Source organism: Fopius arisanus, unplaced genomic scaffold (assembly GCF_000806365.1).
Source record: "Fopius arisanus strain USDA-PBARC FA_bdor unplaced genomic scaffold, ASM80636v1 scaffold00043, whole genome shotgun sequence".
Taxonomy (NCBI): Eukaryota; Metazoa; Arthropoda; class Insecta; order Hymenoptera; family Braconidae; genus Fopius; species Fopius arisanus.
The window spans coordinates 154635-178108 of NW_011887782.1; the positions used below are offsets into that span (position 1 = coordinate 154635).

At 34.7% G+C, this 23474-nt stretch overlaps 1 protein-coding gene across 2 annotated transcripts in view; it reads left to right on the forward strand.

The window, feature by feature from the left end:
- The window catches only part of LOC105266950 (TOX high mobility group box family member 3), a 116552-nt gene extending 93780 nt beyond the window's left edge, over window positions 1-22772 (forward strand). Inside the window, exons 4-12 of one of the 2 annotated variants that reach the window (XM_011305463.1) lie at window positions 6455-6574; window positions 7837-7952; window positions 11173-11497; window positions 12528-12640; window positions 14453-14588; window positions 18283-18657; window positions 18741-18827; window positions 20609-20853; window positions 20936-22772. In XM_011305463.1, coding sequence (XP_011303765.1) covers window positions 6455-6574; window positions 7837-7952; window positions 11173-11497; window positions 12528-12640; window positions 14453-14588; window positions 18283-18657; window positions 18741-18827; window positions 20609-20853; window positions 20936-21002 — 1584 coding nt within the window. In that variant the 3' untranslated portion in view covers window positions 21003-22772. The remainder of the gene's footprint in view (window positions 1-6454; window positions 6575-7836; window positions 7953-11172; window positions 11498-12527; window positions 12641-14452; window positions 14589-18282; window positions 18658-18740; window positions 18828-20608; window positions 20854-20935) is intronic. The other variant, XM_011305464.1, reaches the window with a different exon arrangement.
- Window positions 22773-23474: the final 702 nt, after the last annotated feature.

Sequence of the window (23474 nt, forward strand, 5' to 3'; positions counted from 1 at the left end):
AAAAATTAAAAGAGAGCACAATAAAAAATACCGATCTGGATAGGAATTTTTGAAGGATTTCTATCAGTTTTTCTTTCAAACTCAAACAAAAAATGATAGACCTTCAAATTTTATAGTGCTGTTTAGTAAATTTTATGGAGCCACACATGATTAATTACGGAGTGTATAAGAAAATTTGACATATTGATAGTATTTTTTATTTGTGAATCAAAGAATTTCTGGTATTCTAGCATTTTGCACCACGATTGTAATGCTCGGCACAGTAATTTTTCTTGGACTTTCCTTTCCGTGTACGAAATAATACGAAATTTCGTGATTCATTAGATAAAGACAAAAAACAAAAATGGTACATTTTTGCAGATTAATCCTATCGATAATTTTCAAAAAAAAAAATTAAAAACGTAAATTTCTGTCAAAATGGTGTGGAATATCTTTATAATGCTCTCTTTATATGTCTATTACCCCCTCGAGATTTATATCGGTACAGAGTTAATTTATAACACCGAAAAACATCACATCTGAAGACCTCTATTCATTTGCCCCGGGTTTATTTCAGAGGCAATGCCTCTTCCTGTCTCAAGTATCTTCAATACACAAAACAATCTCGGGGAGACTACGGGGAAAAGATATTGCAGTTGCAAAAATTGGATGAGTGGAAGAAAAAAAATGGCAAAAAAGGGAATTCTAAAACATGAAACAAGCTATTCCCTCGATCGTTTCTCACTCCTTTCAACTTTTTATTCATTTTTATTTATGAGACAAATGTGGACAACACTAATTGCTTGTGGGATTCAAGGGGAGGAGGAATAAAAATAATTGAACATTCTGTTAATAATTAGATAACGGATACAATTCAATGCAATTTTTCTTTAAATCTTAATTGCACTGTATTTAATTACATAATTTATAATTCATGATTTTGTAAAAAATATTTTATCTTGCAATTGATAAAAATTTTCAGAAATATTGAACCATAAAATCGAATCGAAAGAATAAATTGTTTAAAGTGAGAATTAATGAGAAATTCAATGAAAAAAAAAATGATAATCCCGACATTTTTAAAGAAATCCTGTCCACTTCTTGACAGAATCGTTAATTACCTTGACATTTTCCTCTTCATCATCCAGTAAACATCTGCATTGTGTACAGATATCGTTTGAACACACATAAACCTGTTTACCAAGGTTATGTAACCACTGGGCACATAACTCCACCCTCCACAAATGTTTAATCATCTTCATCATGAAATAATTATTCAATTCAAAAACGAATTTCAATCTTAATCGACCCCAACAGAATAATATCCTCAACGAACAGCCCAAGAATTGATTGACGGTTGAAAAATGAAGACCCGCATTAAACTATCATTAAGAAGTCCATAATTATGAACCTCTGGAGTTTTATAACTCCAGACTCTTAATAGCTACGTAAATACCAGCAGTACAGTGTTAGTAATAAAATGTGAATAAATGTCTTTACCGTCTTCATTCACGGCTTACGAGGTTGAAATATTTTCAACCCTGAAAATTAGTTCTGGAACGAATGCTCATCAGTCATCCTGGGGTTGAGAATCGCGTTTTATTGTCCTGAAATTTTTAAACTCAAGACCATAAATCAATGATAGCATCTATCCATCAGAATTCATGTGAATTTATTCCAACGAATTTATTCAAACAATTCCCCCGTTCTCTTCAATTTCAACAATCAATTCATAATCTTTAATCCATAATAATTTAATACAAGATTAATTACCACTTAATTTCCATAAAAATACTTGTCTCAAGTAAATAAATCCTGGAGCTAAAAGTAATTGTCTTTTTTAATGGAATAATGACATCGAAAAGCTGAAATATTTTCGACTCAATTATTCATTTTCCGGATTTTTCCAATTTTCAATCAACAATAATATAACAATACTTTTGGGACTGGAGTTTTGGACCTCTGATTTTGTGTTGAAAATTTCCGCAACTTCCACAGATCTAATCATAAATTTCATGAGAAATTTTTCTGCGTGAAATTATTTCCCAGGATATCTCTCGTTTCTCAGGAGCTAAAAATAATTGTCTTTCTTAATGGAATAATGACATCGAAAAGCTGAAATATTTGGGTAGTTAATTTGGTGGAGTTAATGAGCTGCTTGAAAAATAAAATTTCACTCATCCTTAATCTCCTCTTTCCCGTCAATTAATCCCCTAAATGAAATAAATAAATTACAATCCTTAATACCCCCCATCAGCAAAAAGCCCATTACTAACTGTCTCCCCCAATTTTCTCCTGGCATTTATTTTCCAAGCATTTCAAAGACATCCCCTTGCCAATTCCTTTTATCATTTCATGAAGACCCTGGGAAAATAATCGAAAGAAACGGCTGGAAGAGAAGTAAGATAATCCCCGATCGAATAAGCTCGATAGATTGGATATTATATAGTACATTATATATTATATTCAGAGGGGTAAAAGGCCTTTCATCTGGGAAAAGGGAAACGAGGCGATAAAGATGGCTCGTCATGGAATGAGTTATCTCTGTATGAATTACTGAAAATCCTCAAAGAGAAATAATTACCCTCGCATCCAAGGATAAACATCAATTGTCCCTTCAGATAAAATCATGGGAATTAATTATCCCTGTGCAATTGGATCGCTATTGCGTTTGAATTTCAACTCGTATCAATGAATTTAATCTTTCAAATGCCATTGCGTATTCGTTTATCAGCTCTGAGCCCGTTATTCACCATTCTTTCATTTTAATGCGCTATTTCGAAAGACTTTGTCTAATTCTTTTTTTTCTTTTATCCACTTTCACTCGATTCAATCCCCTCATCAATTCTCGAATCGTGCGAGAGACATCGGGAATAACTTCGGGGGTTTGTTCCGTGTCGTCCGATTATTTTTCATTTAAGACTCCTATTTCCGTCGGGTTCAATTCATTTCCGTATTTTTGAAATTAAATGATCATTGAGTTAATGGAAATTATAGAGAACTGATAATTTAAGAAATATTGATACCTCGGGTGGAAATTCTTGGAAAAGTTTCTGGGAAGAGAATAGAAAATTTTTAGGATTTTTTACAAAGAAAATTTTGAGAAATTTTGAGAAATTTTGAGAACTCTTTTTTTTTTATCTTAAAAATTACCATTTTTTGTTTTCCAATTTTTTTCCGTCGGGTTCAATTCATTTCTGTATTTTTGAAATTAAATGATCATTGAGTTAATGGAAATTATAGAGAACTGATAATTTAAGAAATATTTATATCTCGGGTGGAAATTCTTAGGAAAGTTTCTGGGAAGAGAATAGAAAATTTTTAGGATTTTTTATAAAGAAAATTTTGAGAAATTTTGAAAAATTTTGAGAACTCTTTTTTTTTTATCTTAAAAATTACCATTTTTTGTTTTCCAATTTTTTTTGTTTACTAAAAAGGATGTTTTAACAGTTTTATAGAAAATTATTGAGTATTAAAAATATATATTTGGAGCACAAATTTTTCTTTATCCGGTGTAGCGGGAAAATTATAAAAATTCAACGCCTCCATGAGCTTTTTTCATCCTTAAAATCTAGGTTAAATCCATTTCAATCGGATGTGGGTAGAAAAAATATTTGAATCAAGAGAAATGATCGGACTCCCCATTCCCGTTGCAAAATAAATAAAATATCCAATCGATGAGATTCAATTTCCTCGATTCCATTGAAACCTGTCGGGATTTGTTCAATACCGTCTGATTAATTTTCATTTGAGACTCTCATTCCGTCGATTCAATTTATTTTCCCATTTAACATTACGAATAATCATCTAATTACCAAAAATCCCCAAAAGAGCCTCTCTTATAAAAAGTGAACATCTCATTATCCCCAATTGACAAATTGGAAATTGGAAATTGAAAATTTTAAAAATACCGAAATTCAAAAAAATTTTCAACATAAAAAATCGACAATTCCATTGAAATCGGATTATCTACTCAATTCATACCGACGCGGATAGAAAAAATATTCGAATCGAGAGAAATGATCGGATTTCCCACTCTGGCAGGAAAAATAAATAAAATACCCATTCGATGAAATTCAATTTCCTCCCCCTTCCATTAAATCACAGTAACACCTGCAATTCTCCCATTTCTCAATTACAAATAGGATTCAATGTATCGAAAATTGAAATATGAATAGAACGTATAGGGACAAAAAATAGCGGGTTATTACCCCTTTGGCGAACGACTCTGGTGAGTGCGGGATGGCTTTCAGTATCCATTTTCCAACCCCCTCACACCCTCACCCCCTCACCCCCTCACCAACCCCCCTTTCATACGAAGAAATACGATAACGTTCAAAATCCTCTTAGCCCATTCCACCCATTTTTCTGACGATGAACGGCTACTCCGTGTTATCTAACTCACGCACGACATCCGCATGTCGTTTACTCATCGAATTTCATGACGGTTTTATTTTTATAATGAATTTCAATTTTTCAATAGCCTCCGACTCATTCTCGTGTATCTCGTACGGTTTTACGATCCTGAAAAAATATCGATTACTCGAATCCAATCGGATCGACCGATTTAGATTTTTCGATTTCGATAAATTAATGATGAATAGAAAATAGAGATCTCAACGAAAAAAGATCGATACAACTGATTGATATATTGGGAATCGATTTAAAAAATCGATTATCGAACCTAAAATAAATGATCCTTAAGTAATCGATTCTGAATTTTTTTTAATTATTAATCAAATTAATTTAACAATATGTGAAATGTGAGAAAAAAATATCGCGAATCGATTTTCGAAATTTTCGATTGACAAAATGTCATGGGATGGATGAGATAATTCAACAATTAAATGGATATTTTATCTAGATTTGAATTTCCACTCTGGATGGATTAATCACGATGATTCTCACACTAAAAATCACCTAGAGAATTCCAGTGACATGACTAACCCTTTGTTCCATCCATCACATTTAACGTATTACCAATGTATGACTCACCCAATTGCAAGCGCACTTCTCATTTGCGCAATCTTGACGGAGAAATCATGGAAATTGTAGGATTCATACAATGATACCCTCGAAGCCCAAAGATTAATATATAATATGCGATTAACTCAAGGCCATACGTTTTCCATAATTATTTATTGTACGTATTTTTTAATATACGAGAACGAACGCGCGCTACAGCGCGCTGTAATTATAAAAATCGCGATTAAAAATTGTTAATTTAAATGAGTTCCAAATTCAAATTAGCCGCCTCAAACGACCGAATCAATGAGGAATAAGCGTGACAAAGTTTCGAGATATCGATAGTCTCGATGTTTATCCTTTTTAGAATAGGAAATTATAAAAATCGCGATTAAAAATTGTTAATTTAAATGAGTTCCAAATTCAAATTAGCCGCCACAAACGACCGAACCAATGAGGAATAAGCGTGACAAAGTTTCGAGATATCGATAATCTCGATGTTTATCCTTTTTAGAATAGGAGAATAGGATAAAAAATCTATTTCAACAAAAACATTTACTTTCCACAAAAAATTATTCTCTAATCATGCAATCTCCCAACAGATAATTACTTTGATAAATTTACAGATTTTAACAATTGAATTCTAATTAATTCTCAATTATTCTTAATTTATCATCTTTAATTGTTTAATTGAAATTGAGTCGTTATGAAATCTTCCCACACCGAAAGACTACTACCAAAAAATAAATAGTGGAAGGAAAACTTTAGTTTAGCAACAGAGAAAAATAAACCTCAGACAGAGAATAAGAAATGAAAGTAGATTCGTGATGATGCTGTGGTTTGTTGGATTTTCAAAGGCCAATGTTTGTGTACATGACGATAATAGGGGGAAATGGGGGGATATGAGAGGATCTCCACCCGGAGGATCAATAGGTGCGCCCAGGGTTTTCCTTCAAAGGAAAAATTCCTGACGCTATTAAATCCAATTTAGAAAACTTTTATTCCCCATCTCCCTCCGTCATTTCTTTTTTTTTTCTCAAGCCAACCCCTCACTCCTTTTACCTTCTCCAACAAATTTATTTTTCCTTCAGTTTCCATCCTCCGCCCTCCAACCACCGCAACGAAACCTTTGAAAAGAACGGCCTGGATAAATTGGTAAAAGGATTTTGAACAATATAACGCTATCTATCATCCGCGTGGGTGGACTTACGAGGAGTTCTTGAATTCCTTGATTTGACTTTCATGTTTTCCAAGCATTTTCCCTTTTTTTTCGACAGCTACCTGAAATTTCTCCGTTTTTCTTCAAAATCATCCCTCTCCATCAAAATTAACGTTTTCACATCTTTCATTATTTTATTTATCGTTCGTTAATTTTCCTCCGTTTTCTTTTCAATTTTTTAAAAGTTTTATTAGTTGATATCAATCATCTTGTGTACAAAAATTTTCATGGACAAATCCTTCTCTAATTTTATTCATCTTATTTATTAATTTTTAATGTTATTCATTGCAGACGTTTCACACACCGAGTTTTGGAGATGAGGACTTCGACATTCCTGCCATTCACCCACATCAGCAGCATCAACAGCATCACCAGCAGCAGCACGACCCCATGCACGGATACCAGTCACAGGTGATCATTTTTTTCTATAGAAAGTTTATAAAAACGAAAAGAGTAAAGAAAACATGAAAAACGAAAATTTTCGCTCAAAACTACAGTCACTGTTTTGGAAATACCTTCAAAACTAAAAGAGATAGCGAATTTTTTGTAAAATTATTTTTTGTAGAGATTTTTGAGAGCTACAGAAAAGGTTATTACAAAAATTATTCCATCACCCTTAGTCTCGGAGATATTGCTGAAAAACCATCGCAGGGTCCAGTTTTTTCAACTTCTTTGCTGTTGATTTTTGAATAAAGGGGTTTAGAAAAATAATGGAGGAATATTCGGGTAGAAAATGAAAAATTGAAAACGTGACGCAAAAGTGGCAATCACTCCTCGAGACCCATCGATCTCCATCAAGCCGTCAACCTTCCACTCTCCATGCCCACAATATTTCCCCATTTTTCACGTCTCACGTGCAATTCTCTCTTTACCTCATCCTTTGATCGACGATTCCCCAGATCGTGAATGCATTGAGAAATTTTTTTCTCTTCTTTTTCAAATATCCATTTACTTGAGAGAATATTCCAATACCGAATTCCCATTGAGGGAGAACAGTGACTTTCAAAAATTTATTCTCGTCTGAATTATAGAATGATACCCAAAAGTTCCACAAATTTCTTAAATTCTAAATTAAATTTCAATTCACTTGCCGAGAAATTGAAACAAGAATTTCCTGCAAATATTCATCTCATTATAATTAATATTAAAAAAAAGCAAAGACTGACAGAACTCAAAAAAAAAAATATTCTCGCCGGGAGTCTCTCTTCAACTGTGGAAACATAAATTTCATATATTCCACAATTCCACCTTTCAGTTTATTTTTCTTTTGGCTTCACTCAAGCCAGTAGCTAATTATATTTATCTCGTCCCATTTTTCTCCCGCTGAGCAGCATGAATTACGTTTCTCTCCAGCTGCTTCAAAAATATTAGATGAAATCCCTAAAATTAGCGGAAAGCGATATTTGTTTTAAAAAAAATCCTGTAGCAAAAACATATGCTCTTCCCTCACACTTTACTAATTACTAGTTGCAAAAAATCTCATAAATAAAATCTATGTACATAAATACATAAATATAAATATGTACTTATGCAGTAATAAATAAAATATAAATAAGAGAAAATGAATTTTTCAAAAATTGGAAAGATGAAAGAAAAGCGTAAATTTTTGCGGAAATGAAAATCCATATGATGAGGGGTAAAAGACGTTTAATAATTTTGAATATTGACTCCAGATGATGCAACCTGGTGGGATGCAGCCATCGCCAGACGGTCTGAGTCTGGATCCTGGTGGGTACCAGCAGCCTCTTTACCTGCAGCAGGAGCACACGATGCAGCCAATCAACGTCAGGTGAGTTATACGACCCTCAGCCCCCAAGTGACGAAGGACTCATCCTTTCCAGCCTCTTCCTTTTCTCATCCAAAAAAAAAACATAATTACCGGGTGCTGCACGCGTTAATTGGAGCGGCGATTGGTCGGTAAGTCACGGTCAGACGTCCACTCTGATAGGTTTACCACCTTAATGAACCGGAGTCGTTAAATAATTTATCAGTGATTTTAAAAAATCGGAGGTGAGGTAGAACATATTGACCGAGAGCTTAACAATTTGTTCCAAGCTGAAATCCATGGAAATTAAAAATCGGGGGGAAAGCGTTCCGAGACGAAATTACTTTTAACGTCATGGAGAAAATTATTGTCCTGTCCTCATAAATAATATTAATATAATAATGATGAATGTTTATTGAATGGAATTCACAGTTTATTGCTCTGAGCTTTTTGTCTATCAATTTTCATAAAGAATTGATATTTTTAAAATCCCATAAATTAAATATAATGGTAAAACAATAAAAATTATTATTCAAACAAAAAACACATTACAAGCAATTTTCAAGGTGCACTATAAAAAATGGGTTCAATTAAATTCATGCAAATTATTATTATTATTATTATTATTATTTTATATTCCATATAAATTCGCGGAAAAATCTAGTCGAATTGTTTCAGAGGTTTATCAATTAATTTTTTTTACCCCCAATTTTTCCATTACTCTCCAAAATTTTCTCTGAAAATGAAACTTAGAGAATCCAGGGTAGAACAATTCCCATCAATTCCTCAACGTCTCGGCCAATGCAATTCCATAATACGTTCCGGTCAGACTCACGTTTGAATGATCAATTCCTGTCCCTTTATTTCCCTGAATGTGGTTTATTATGACGCAATCACACTCACTCATCTCCTGACACTGCAAAATGCCTTGCCGTCTCGTTACACTGCCTCAACTCCATCCCATGCATTTCCCCCTTCTCCATTTTGTTTTTATTAACCCCTGTTTAATGTCATCATTAATGCCAGAAACGGAAGTTCGCGGTGAAAAAAAAAACAGATATGCCATTAAAATGCGTGGAATTCACATTTTTTTTTTCTTTCGTCAAAATGGAGTTGAACGACCGGTGTAGAATGCATTTATTCGACTCGGGGATGTAATAAATACGACAGGATGCCAAACGCAGTGGATATTCCTTCGGTACGGCTGTCAGACAATCTCAAAACCCAGTTGCATCATTTCCATCGGTAAATGAAATGCCAGTGTTTCTGAACGTTGAAAAACGAAAGAAAAAATAAAAAAAAATAATGTAAAAAATGAGATAACCTGTCAGAGCACGTCCGCCATTTGCCTGTGAATATTCCCCACCATTTTGCCAACCCCCCAGACGATGAGTTGTTGCTCGTGCCTCTGCCTACAACATTTTGCAATGACATAAAACATTTCTCCACATAACGAATGTCTCGGGCCCTTCTTCGTGGTGTATCTGACGAAACGTTATAAACTGCTTAAAGTGGGGGAACAAAGGAGTTTTACAGCGAGGTCAGGCTGAAAATAGAGCGGAGGAACCTGTTTCGTGTACAATGAACCGATCGTTTAGCTTTTTTTTTTTCTCTCCCTTCATCGTGCTGATTTTTTTTCAAATTTATTTATTCTCATCCTACCACTCGGCGATACAGCATCCGAGGTGGTTTCATCAAACATCCCCTTATTTGCATAAACCTGTCAACACGACATTTATAATTAACGGATAAATGTCCTCTCCAGAGGATGATGGCTATCTCAAATGTCTCAATCACGACGCCAAACAGAAAAACCTCTTTATCGCCATTATTTCCTCTTCTAATGATCACCGTAAATTCAATGTTTCTCTTCTTTTCTCTGTTATTAGATTTTATGTACCAAAGAATTAACATTGAGGATAACAAAAAAAGGTTTACGTATTCGTTCCTGAAGAATGAAGATATGATGATATTTGACAGTGAGACTGATATTTCTGGGGGTCATACTGGTATCCATTTATTATAGTACTTTAATGTGACAATCCCATCGACAGGTAGCAATATTATTTTTTCTCGTAGTTGCTGGGAGTCTGAGATTTCCCATTGGGATTGGTTGCAGAGGGTGGAAGCAATGTTGGGTAGAAGTTGATGTAGAGTAGGCTGTAAATCCTACCAAGCGCTGACGCAGCACCGGCCATATCTCAAAAGTTATCCAATTTGTGTTAAAGTAGCATTCACCCGTTGGATATATCCTCATACCTATAACCCATGTCTCCCACAAACTGCATCTCGTTACCCCTGGAGCCATCATTTTCAGCGTCCAATTCCAACATACCAGTGTTTCATTCAATAATCCTGGTTGAATTTTCGGTGGGAAAATGTATTTTTGCTTTTTTACTTGGGATAATCCAGAAACCCTCGGGGAATTATTTGTCTTACGTCGGATTCGAGATGTTTTATTTCAATAGTTTATTTATCTATGAGAGCTGATGGATATTTCAGATGTTTGGAGATGTCCGGAGGGAGCCGGTTATATTCAGAATGGAATGATTGTGCAATAGGAATTCAATGCCTCGATGATTCATCAGACATTCCAATCAGAAGAATCCAATGAATCGAGGCTAAAACTTTTTTGCAATCCTTCACACATGACCCAAAAAAATTCTACCTTTGCTGGGAAATGATGTAGGATAGTCGGAAATCTAAAAAATACAAAACTTGTTGAAAACGTCTGTGCATGTACCACGGGTAATTGTTTAATACAAAATTTAAAATTTCGTCAGACAGTAGGCTAACTCTTAAACCTGAGGCTAACTCTGGCCTCAGATTCAGCTCGACCGGTCAAGCCGTTCTAGAAAAATTAACTTAAAATTCGTACCAGATCTTCCCTTTATAATTACAACAAATGGTATTAAAAATGAGCGTAATTGAACAATTAATTCCGTAGATATTCAATTTTTAGCGTAAAATTATGTGGAATATCTCAGAATTCATTAAATCGAAAGCCTTTTATCTGAAGGTTTCAGTCCCAATACATTTTTAGTAGATGAAGAGCCTAATAAAGAAAAATATATTGTAAAAACCATTCAGATACATTTAAGTAACTCAGGTACAGTCGCATAACAGCGGTCGTCCTTTAATGAATTTTTCACTGATCATTTATTTTTTAATGATGCATAAATGCTCGAGAAATGAGAATGAAGGTCTTGAAAATATTCTTTATTTTTATTTTTTCTCCATTCAGTTCAACATACGCAAGCCCACAGGCGTCGTTCACATCAATGAGCTCCCCTGGCCAACAACACGGAGGCCAACAGCTGCTTTTATTACAACAACAGCATAATCAAGCGCAACAACAGCACGCCCAGCATCAGCAACAGGTACAAATGCACATGCAATATGTTCACACTCAGCATCAACAGATGCAAAATCAGCATCAACAGCAGCAGATGCAGTACAGAAGTCCAACGGGTGGTAGTCCACCGGCTATACAGCAGAATCCCCAACCTGAGAACAATAATACCACAACGAGTGAGGACAGCGATGACAGTACACCACACTCAGCAATGGTAATTACCTTTTAGATCATTAATCTTCAAATGGCGAGTGAAAACTCTTGAAAGTTCTAACGACCAATTCATCATTGAAATTGCATGAAGAGTCGCATTATTTCTTCATTATTCAATTAAATTTCCATTTTCAAACAATGAAAATTATTGGAATTATGGGAAAGGCTGAAAAAATAGGATTTTATTTAATTTTTAAAGTTAATTATTCATTCTAATTATGAGTCATCAATTTTTCGTGCGTTATCAAAGAATCCGTCATTTTTTTTTTATGTTTAGTGAAATTTCAATTGGTTAATTCAGCTGACAATGACAATTCCTGAAAATTCGGGAAATTCCATTCACTGATTATTTAATTTAGTGCACGACGAATGCAGTCTCGTTGAATGTAATTAAAAATTAAGAAAACATTTTGTGAAATTGATTTAAAATTGGAATTCATAGTATTGAAAATTTTTAACATTTTCGACAGCTACTCATTTTTATTAATTTTCTATATAGGCTATCGAACAATCGAGGAATTTGTTGAATGTTCACAGAAAATTAAATTCCCAAACTCATAGAGTACTAGAAATAAATGAATCACAATTTTGAATTTTTAATACCCCAAAAATCCATAAATTCAATATTTTTTTTGACGGAATATTTAATAGCCAAAGGATTTCACGAAATATCGAATGGACCGGAAATGGCCAGTGTATTGAAAAACAATTATACCCATAATTGTGGAAATTCCCGAGAGTCCATTCACTTCATAATCCGATGTCCTCTCACAAACACACAATTCCCGTGGAGCCAGACAATAATTTGCCCCCACATGATCGACTAAAATCGGTTTCAATTACATCAGCATAGATTACCAACGCAGTGCGTAATTTTCTGATGGCCAGTTAATGAAGGTCACGACCCCTCATACCAGAAATAAACTCCGGAAAGATGAAGCAAAATTGCTAACAACTTTAATTAAGAATGAAAAATCAATTGAAATTGCACCTCGAGAGTTGAAAAATAATCTGTTTTCTCCCCCCAACAGATCACTGGACTGAAGCGACCCTCACCCGAGCCTGTAGACACTGTTAATAAGGCCCAGAAGAAGCCAAAGGCCCAGAAGAAAAAGAAGAAGAGGGATCCAAACGAACCCCAGAAGTAAGTATTAACATTCCACCATTCTTTCTCCCATTCCACCCATTCCCTCGCCTCTTTCGTTTTACCTTCATGCATAATAATGCCGAGTTTCTACATGTGTTACGATAATTGGAGTATCGGATTATTTCCACTTATTCAGAAGGCCATTCTCACTCCTCTCATTATTATTTCCCTGTGATTTTTATCTCATTCTCCACCGTGGCTTTAATTTATTTTTCTCATCAACAAAATACACTATTACATTTCAAAATATCCTTGAACATTCGGTACCCAGTGGTTTAACACAAATTCATAATTAATTACAAGTGCTGAAGAAATTATCGAACAATAATTTCTCTGCCCGTGAGTTCACTCAGTTGAATCCAGAAAACTATTGATTTTACGGAAAAATACCAGAAGACCTTTTTTCTCGGAAATTTCAAGAGCTGCAAAAAAGTTCTCTAGTGTCTTCACCGTAAGTGGATAGTTTTGAAGATAAATCTGTAATAACTCAAATGTGGAGTTGGACTTACCTCACACTGTCCTTACTACTGAATTGTTCTAATATTTTTTTGTATTTTCGTGGAAATGAATTTTCTCTGATGTTGGTAGGGCGAAAAGGTAAAGAAAGGAAGACCTATCAGAACAGAATGACGAGTCAATTGTTTCGTTTTAATGGAATTACCACAGAGAATGAGAAGAATAGAATTGAAGTTGGTGATAAGGGGATGAAGAGGGGGTGGTGCAGAGGCTTTAAGTTATTACTGCTGTGAATTGGCAATTACCGTTATTGTTGCAACCCTGCAAATGTAGGACATGGGGGTCCAGCTGCAGGAACAAGCGGCCGCATTACTCGGAAAATACATTTAGCGAATCCAAATGCTCAAGACAGAGACAGACTGACGCACGCCATTATCTGTTGTCTATATACGTTATTATATTGTTATAATGTCGAAATTGTTGGTCCAGATTACACCGTATTTTCCACAAACTCGAGTGGGGATTAGTCATTTACAACAGTTTCAAACTACATGCATAAGTTGTTTTCATTATCTTTCGAATGGAACTCAGCTCGGCAAATTGCATGTCTGAGGGGGGGTTTCGAGATGATTAAAAACGATTGTGATAACTGACAGGGTAATCTCATACATTTGACGGTGGACATTCATCATATTACTGGACGCCAGTGGGATTCGACCCCAATCGCCATTTCTACGTTATCGCGATTTACTCGATCGATCATTTTCCATTCGCGTGAATTAATATTCCCAGCTGGCGGCGTCACTATTTGATTGATATTATTTTTACATTTTTTTTTTTATATATAGTTCTTTTGGATTAATGAGGACGATGAACTCGTTACTCTGCCCATTCGTTATCAGTTTAGTTTGATTATTTCCAGTTTCAGACGATTGACGGTTTTTATCTACGTTGGGACACTTCTCATTCATATCTTTCTTCTTGACATAATGCAATGAATTTATTTCATGATTTTTTCCCGTCAATTATTTATAATAAATTCGTTTACAGTAAGGATTTTATTACACATCGATTTCAGGACATAAAGAAAAAAGTGGTTAAATAAATCGCCAATAACTTGAGATTGGGGAAGTGAAATTCAATGGTCTTCCGTTCTTTTTGAAGACCTGATTTCAGGCTTTGAGATGAAAAATGAATTATTCGATTCTAATGAGCGGTTTCTGAGTTATTGACTATTAAAGACATTCCCCTCTCCATTTATCCAAGAATTTTAATTCACTCTCTATTAATTATTTTTGTTTTACCATGAGAATATGAGAATTATATTAATATTAACACTCTCTGGTTGTCTAGGCCTGTGTCTGCATACGCCCTTTTCTTCCGTGATACCCAGGCAGCCATAAAAGGACAAAATCCAAACGCAAGTTTTGGCGAAGTATCGAAAATTGTGGCATCAATGTGGGACGCACTCGAGACAGAGCACAAGAATGTAAGTTAAAATATTTCATAGACTATCTGATGAATGATAAACTACGAGTGGGTGGCAAACTCTTGATTGCGAATTTAGTTAAGTGGAGATTGAGTAAATAGAGGGAATTAACTACTCTGTTAACGCACACTGTCGTGCAATGAATCCGTTATGGAGAATCGCTTTTCCAATGGCATAACGTTATACTCCACTATATGTGAATATATGGAAGTGTAAATAACGATGACAATGTTGGTCGGTTGGGATTCCACGAGATAACGCACGCATTAATAATTGGTAATTAGATTTTGCTGAAATTATGACTCAACGTATGCAATCATCATTTCTGCCAACTCTATCTTCATTCTCTTGTCGTCTCGTGCATTCAAAAATAAAATACATTCATTCTATTTAATTCCCTCATGCAATGACCATCGATGGATTAACTATCGATTCACTCGAATCGCGCATAAAATTTCATATCCACCGGAGAATTTTACTTCAATAAAAATGAGGAATAAGGGGAAAATATCGTGGAAAAAATTGTTTGATCAGTAATTCCTAATAATTCATACAAATTCTTCCATCCCACGAATAATAACCATGAAAAAAAAAGAGAGGAAAACAGGGGAAAAAATAGATAATTAATTTTGTGCCTTCAAATTGGAATTTAAATTGAATTCCATTCAGACTAAAATTGACGCTTCGAGAGATAGATGGAACGATAATTACATTCCTTCATAACTCTTCTTTTTTTTAATCGTTATTATTAAAGAGGACGTTCAACACGGTGGGTATTTCATTAATGGAACAGGGATGAGCACGAAGGAACATCGAGGATCCTTTAAAAAAATACCAATCCGTGGTGAATTGTAATTAAACCGAGACTCCGAGCTCATTTAATTATCAAAATTATGCGTATGTGTTCAGCAGTTATAGGTGGCCACTGGATTTCGTATCGTTAATTCAATTAAGGGCTTATCACGATTCTCTGGATTTGCAGATATCTCCATTCCCCCTGAATACTAAATTTCCAGTTTGGACTTACAATTCAGCGATAAATTAGCACACATATAATAACTCCTCCCTGCATTAATAATTTCAAACGATTCATCACGAGACACCGATTATCGTTCAGGAAATTGCACAACTGACATAGTTCGGGCAACTTTTATCCCCCACCCTCCTTTTTCCCATTAAAAAGAGAACAGTTAGTGCATTGATTTTCAATGAAAGTTATTCACAATCAGCAAATTACTCCAGACATGTTTCTACACATCCCTTCAACCGTGCACATTGATTTTTCCTTCGAATCATTAGTTCGAGATAATTCTTATGGACTCACGCTCTGTGTTATTACCCGGGGAGAATGCCAAGTGTCTGTGAATGCAATCATTATTCCCGATGAATCTCATTAGTGTTTTTATAAAACGTGTTACAAGAAACATACATCAGCATCGTGTGATCGGGGATAATAATGCCTGTTGTCGGGTATGATCATGCAGGCTCATTAATCCTTAACAAAACTGGGCGTGGTATTATTCGCGTTACAAAAAAAAAATTACTCCCTCTCTTTGAGCCGTCAGGTTGTTGCGGGAATAATAACTACAAATACTTTTAACAAGACTGATCTCCTTCCCACGATTGTGAACATTGTTCTTCGCTCGTTATTTATGGAGGGCTATTATTATTGTTTTATTGTTTTTACTGCGCGATGGATAAATTAAATGATTAATGGGAAATCAAGAATGGAAATAGAATTATTCTTTTTCTCGGGGAAATCGATTTTTATTTAAATTTCAATTGAAATTAATTGCAATTACATCCCGGTTTTTTTATTTATGATTTTATGAGTTGTATGGATTAAAGCGGAAATTAATCGATAACATTTTAAGGCGTTATGATTCAATGGGTCACAAAATTTCGTCGTATTCTTCTCAATTTTTGGTATAATTTTGTTGATTGCAAAAATGAAATAAGACTGAAAGGATTTCAATTCAATTTCAATTGCAATTCTTGAGATAAAATACGGCGAGAAACAAATTGATAATAAATTATCATAACTGTCAAAGTGAAGAGTGATATTATTAGTCCCTTGTTTGATTAAGAAAGCATATCCTGATCTCGATTATATCGGCCCCATTTAATTGAATCCCGTAAGAGTTTGAAAGGGATCATTAAATATATTTGGTACGTGCCAGAAGTACGAACGGAAGGCGCGACATGTTTTATTCAATGCATCCATTACCCACCGCAACACCAATCACATTTTTTTTTTACTCTCGTCCCATTCTTTCACACCTCTTAACTTACCTTCTTATTCCAAACCACCTCCACTAAAAGTGTCTCCTTCCTTTTCATCCTGCAACTCATCTCTCTCTCTGATTCACTCACCTTCTTCACAGTTCAAATACGAATTCGTATGAATAATTAAACCAGAAGGTTCTCGCATTATGCATCGATCTCTCATCTCACTACTACAACCACTGGATACACACCGTGAATTCCCGAGAACTTGTACATAATGGAACGGCGAATAATTTATCTTGATTCAAATATATTTTTTAATTCCAAAGATAACACTGAGAGGCTGAAAAAATATCCTGGCTCATTTAAAATGCCATACGGAATCGATTAAGAACATTTCCAGTTATTTATATTTCTCTACCATTATTTTTTTTTTCTTTTGCACTTGGGGAGAAAATATATAACGGGAGGAGTGAAAATAATTCAAATGGAATTGACGATTGAGTGCTGGGGACAATTGATTTTCTATCGTAAAAGCGGAGAAAATGGGGAATTGAGATGGGGAGAGAAAATTCTATAGTGAATTAGAGGAAACTTCATTTCTCTGTTGAGTATGTCGATGGAGGGATGAAACTGTTGAGGGGAAATTATTTCTTTTGCTGAAAGACTCGAGAAAACGAATCAATCAAGATTCTACGAATGAAATATTAAAAGGTCTCAGTTCCAGAATAGAATTCACTCAATTCCACTCTCTTGTTTCCCTTTAAACGTCAATTTAACATTGAGTACTTGCTAAATCCTCTGCATTATTCGTAATCCGTATTTCACTCCTTCCGCTTTCTTTTTCAATATCAATTTATTTGAGACAAGTGTTTGCATTGAAAAAAATGTAAACGTCACCTAAAAATAGTAATTCCTTTCAAGTAGCATTTTGGAAATTAGAAATGGCAATTTTTCACGTGAAAGCAGAATTTTTATTTTCTTATTCTCATAATTAATGCGAGAGGTCACTTAAAGGTCATAAATAAAATGATAACATCAAAAGCAGTATAATTATCATAATTGAAATTCAATGAGAATTTGTGCCTGAATATTTCATCAATGCCATTTTTTTCTCATTGCAGTCTCCAACTTTTTCTCTTAAGTCCGTAAAAACTTGTAACCATCAATAATTAATCCGTGAATCGTCCGACAAACTGTGAAAGTCTGAAACTAATGCTATACCCCAAAGAATAAAATTCCGGAAACCTTCAAAGACTCTAGAAAATGGTGGGATAAATGTGAACAATAAAACCAAGTATCGACATAACTGGCAATTTGTTTACCATGAATTTTCCGTATTGATGCCCCTGCATACCAGGTCAGACGACTAATGAAAAATAGATAATTCATTGTGATGAAGTGACACGATTTCCCCAGGTCCGTAATTACCCATCGAACTAATTAAAACTTTATCGAATGATTTAAGGTTTACAAGAAGAAGACTGAAGCGGCGAAGAAGGAGTATCTGAAGGCCCTGGCAGCTTACAGGGCATCAGTGGTGAGCAAGAGTGCTGGGGATGAGCCTCAGCCACAGCCACAGCAGCAGCAACAGCAACAGCAACAGCAACAGCAGCAACAACCCCAGCAGCAGCAGCAGCAGCAACAGCAACAGCAACAGCCCCAGGTGCAGTACAGTTATGGCTATGGAGGTAATCAGCAGGGAAATGTCGCCTATCAGGTTTACAGCCCTCAGCCCCAGCCACCCTCACCCCAACAGCAGGCACATCAGCACCAGCAGATGACCATCAAAAAATCACCCCATCATCTCACTGGAATGCAGCCCAATCATCAACAGCAGCAGGTAAACAATCCTGATGTTTTAATTGCATGAGATTGAGGGGAGAATTTGAATTATCATGAGATGATTTTAATTTATTGATCCAGGGCATGATGGGCAATCCTATGGCACCACCCCACATGACGCAGCAACACATGCAGCAGCAAGTATCACAGCAGCAGTATATGCAGCAGGTCAGTTCACTCATGATTTATTATTTCTTAGGATCCGTTTTCATTTTTACAATTCTGGGGATTTTTCTTAACTAACCAACTCCACGTTCTAATGGTTTTGCAATAATTTATTATACATTTATGGTTTTTTAAAATCAATAATTCCTTTCAATCGGAAATGGAAAATTGTAGAAAGAGAAATACATTGGCGATACATTTAATTAGTTTTCGTAATTAATGACAAATTACCTCCGAATTGACGGACAATTAACAGATCAGTTTCTTCAGATTGCAGTTTTAATGATTTTTCTCATAATTTGTCGTTGTCATGGTGATATGCACTCAAAGCCCTTTGACCCAGAGCCTTTTCATTTCTTGTTGGAGCTTCGATAAGTTTATAATTTTCTCTGAGAGGTCTCTATTATTTAATCCTCGCCAAATTCCTCTTTGTTACTTCATACAAAAGAATTCCCGTTGCCTCATCTGTTTGGCTCAGCTTCTTTCAGTTTGCCCGTTGTTTTATTGTTTCGAAGATCCTCTTACAAGTTTACGGAATGAATAGACGAGGGAGAATGAGCGTTAAACATCGGGTTGTATTGACTCCGTGATTGCGTCAAATTACTGGGTAATTTAAACTCTCTGACATTAGGGCAAAATGAGCGATAATTATTCCTCGTGTCGTAACTAGCCACTTTGATTCTTCATGCCGGGGTCGTTCATGATTCTGCCGGATTTTTTTTTTCGTCGTTAATGTGTCGGAGAAATTGTTTAAATGAGGGGAAACAATGAGGGAATATTGGAATATTCGGCTGAGTTGCATGCAAGACGAGTTATCCGCACGGAATCCTGCTTCTGACTAATTATTATTTAATTATCACTGATTTTCATTGAATCTGACTTTTTCATGTTCAAGAGAAATCCAAACTCCCATTCATCGCCCTCGAGGATAATTACTTTGGGTGTGTTCAGGATAAACTGTTCAATACTTAAAAAAATTCAATCAATATAAATAATTATAGAGTGCACATTGAAGTAATTATGAAATAATTATCATGATTATTTTCGCCAGCAATTTGATTGAAATCATGATAACCTAATAGGGAACTCTTCAGAAAAGATTCAAAGAAATAAATTCAACGTCAAAGACGAAATATTTGTCTGGATTAAATTAATATTTCGGAGAAATAATATTTTTTTTCGATGTACCCCTTTCGTATTGCGTTTGAAAATGGCCGACGAGAGGGACGCGAAAAACCAGTGGCATGGCAGCTCCCAGTGTTTACGATTCTCTTGGCAACACGTTTTCAATAATTCGAATTGATGGAGAAAATTATTATGCTGTAAGTTCTCATTCTCAGGATATTGCCCGCTGTTTGATACTTCTTTACGTCTCGTTGTTTCCAAGTTGGGAAGTTGTTTCGGAGTAAAGTGGGACATAACCTATATTAACTCTTAGCAATTGTTTCAGTAATTAATTGGGTTTTGTTATTTACTGGAAGTTTATTATGTAGAAAGTAAAGTTTCGGTCGTAAGTGAAAACTAACTTTCGAATTCGTATTTCAACGAACATCTGTTCTTTTATTTTCCGTTTTTTCATTACAGAATAATTCTATTGATTATTATTTAACATGGAGAGTGAAAAGCCATTTTTTGTTTTTTAATTGTTTGTATTTCATTTTAGAGTAATTAACAATTATGATTGATGTGTTTATTAAAAAATTTGGGAATCAGCTGGAGGAATGGAGTGAAATTTTTTGGGGAATTGATGGATCGATGAATGTTTTGAATATTAATGATTGCAGATCCCACAACAAGTACAAGTGCAACAAGTGCAGATTCAACAGCAACAAATAATGCACATGAGTCCACCCCGTGCTGATTCTTTATCGAGTCCACCACCAGTGACTGGTCAACAATCAGGTCTTGGCCAGAGTCCACCATCGAATTCCTGCATTCGTCAGGGCTGTCCAAATCCAGCAATTGCAAACAGCGAATGGGAGGATGAGTATTGCAGTAATGAGTGTGTGGTTAGCCACTGCAGGTTTGTGTGAGCATTATTTTTTTACACGTTCTCTACCAACTAAATTAATCTCACTACATACTCACCATAATAATTTTATGAATTACAGGGATGTCTTCACCACGTGGGTCTCATCAAATCCAAATTCCCAACAGAATTTTTCAACAGTGAAGTAAACACGACAATTGTTCAAGTGTTAATCTCAGATATAGGATGAACCACAGAATGTTTTTTTTTTTTTTGAAATCGTGATCCGAGGGCCTTCACCCAAGATTTTATTGAGGGCCTGTCGGTCGTTGAGGCGTTAAGGTTTAGAGATAAGAAGAAGTAATAATGGAAAATTTACACAATTATGTACATAAAACACTAGACGAGAGTTGAGTGAGAGTTCTGATTCGCTGGAGATGGGACAATCACGAATTATATGAGAAAAAAAATGAAAAAATGAAAAAAAAACTACAAAATATGCCTGGATGACACGATGAGACTGTCTAGGGGAGTTACTGCGAATCCCAACGAGGCAACTTTGACTGTGAATTTAACGAAACGATTTAATACTGATTTTCATCACTTTGATGAGCTATTTGGGGAGCCTTATACTGGATTATACCAGAACTCTGCTGATAAAATCTTTGTTTTGTTGATCAACTTTAATAATTTATTACTGAGTAAAGTTTTATTACCGATTGAAGCACTAGATTCTTTTCTCATTATTTTGTATCGTTTTTTAATCATATATTTATGAATATAATTCATCACAAGCTGAATCAATGTGGAAAATAGTACAATTGAAAATTATGGGGGTATTTTTCATTATTTTTTTTTCTTTTTTCGTTTTATATTAAACAAAATCTGTGTTATTAGTTGGCAGTGCCATTCGCCAGTTGTTGCATACATCATTTCCAACATTCATTTAGCTAGATAATTAATGAGAGAGAAAAGAACACGAAAAAGAGAAATAAAAAAATTACACATACGTATAATTATATATAGTACCTAGCCCCCGAGTTTATAAATAAATATCCATTTGAGGAAAATTTACCTGAAACGAGCTACGAGTTGAGGATAAACAGAATCATTTTCTCCCACTCCTATCCCATTCCTCCCTTTCCCGCCACCCCCTCAGTACGTAATAAATATCGATTAAGAATGAAAAACCACTGAGAGAGACAGTCAAGTTGCAATTGTATTTAGCTACGAAAAATAACTCGGCGATTCGAGAATTAATTGAACAGATGACTTTGATGGTCAGTGGATAAATTATTTAATGCGCCACGAGTATGAGAATAATTATTTTTTTATTATCTACATGCGATATAATTTGTATTTAGACAATTTTCCCTTCTGTTGTTCCCTTTTTTTTTTTTCTTTAATTTCTCTTCTATGGTAGATTTTAATGAACTGAGGATTTTGGGGTTTGAATTATCGCCGCGGAATGCTCGAGTTTCTCGATGAGAAATTAATGGTTGAACCAGGAATTATTGCGGCATTTGTCTCGGTGAGAAGTATTTTTTAATCGAGTTGTTTATTTTTTTAAACCGAGATGACAAACCGATGAATTACAGGCGTTTTGGGACTGAATATATTGGCTCCACTGTGAAGAGATGATTAATTCATTAATTAAACGCCCATCACTTGGGGACATTCTGTGCATATAATTATTAAGATATATATATTTTTTTTTATGTTAAAATGCATCAATTTTTTCACCAATTTTTCCAGTTAGCGATGTGAGCGCACGTTCTTTGGAATTAACGTTCATTTGATTATCTGATTTTTATATTATGTAAATACAAATATAAATATATTCTATAGATTGATAGGTCTATAATATATACATAATCAGTACTGTAATATATTGATAACGATTTGTGGTATATTACGAGAAAATACAAATTATATATTATACATATTAATTAGAATAAATATATGATTATTATTGGTTATTGATTATGCGTAAGATATTGATTATTGGCGTTCGTGGGGTACGCTAAAAATGCGTTTTATGGTGCATTCGGATGATATTCTCGGTAATGAGAGAATTTAATGCTGACTAAAACATTTAGTCCCTTGGCTCGTTCATGTACAATTCCCGAACGATTGTGAGATGATAATTATTGTGGAACACAATTTTACAATACGATTAATCATAAATTACGATGAGGAAACCTATAGAGAGAGAGTTAACAAAATCAAGTTAAAACGTTAGGAGTTATCGATTATATTATCGTAGACCTTAGCACGACGCATCAAATGCTAATATATGATGGTGATTTGCAATGAATTTATGTTCATTATTATTGTTTTCTTTTCTGTACAAAAAGAATGTCTTAATTAAATGACTCAGTCCCAGAAGAGTGGATTTTTTATTGTGCAATCATTACATCCAGTTTCATTATTCCTGCAAATATTTCCTTCTCATTAAATTTATCATTGCCTTAAAAACATTACCAGACCTTAATCAATCAATCAATGAATTTCCTCAGTGTCAAGTCATTCAATTTGCAACAAAAAAAAGTAAGTAAGTAACATTATATTAATATAAATATCACTAAACAGTAAATGGGATAATTGAATTAAATCAATCCAGATAATAATGCACAGAAAAAATACAATAAAATATAGAAAAAGTAAATGAATAAAATATT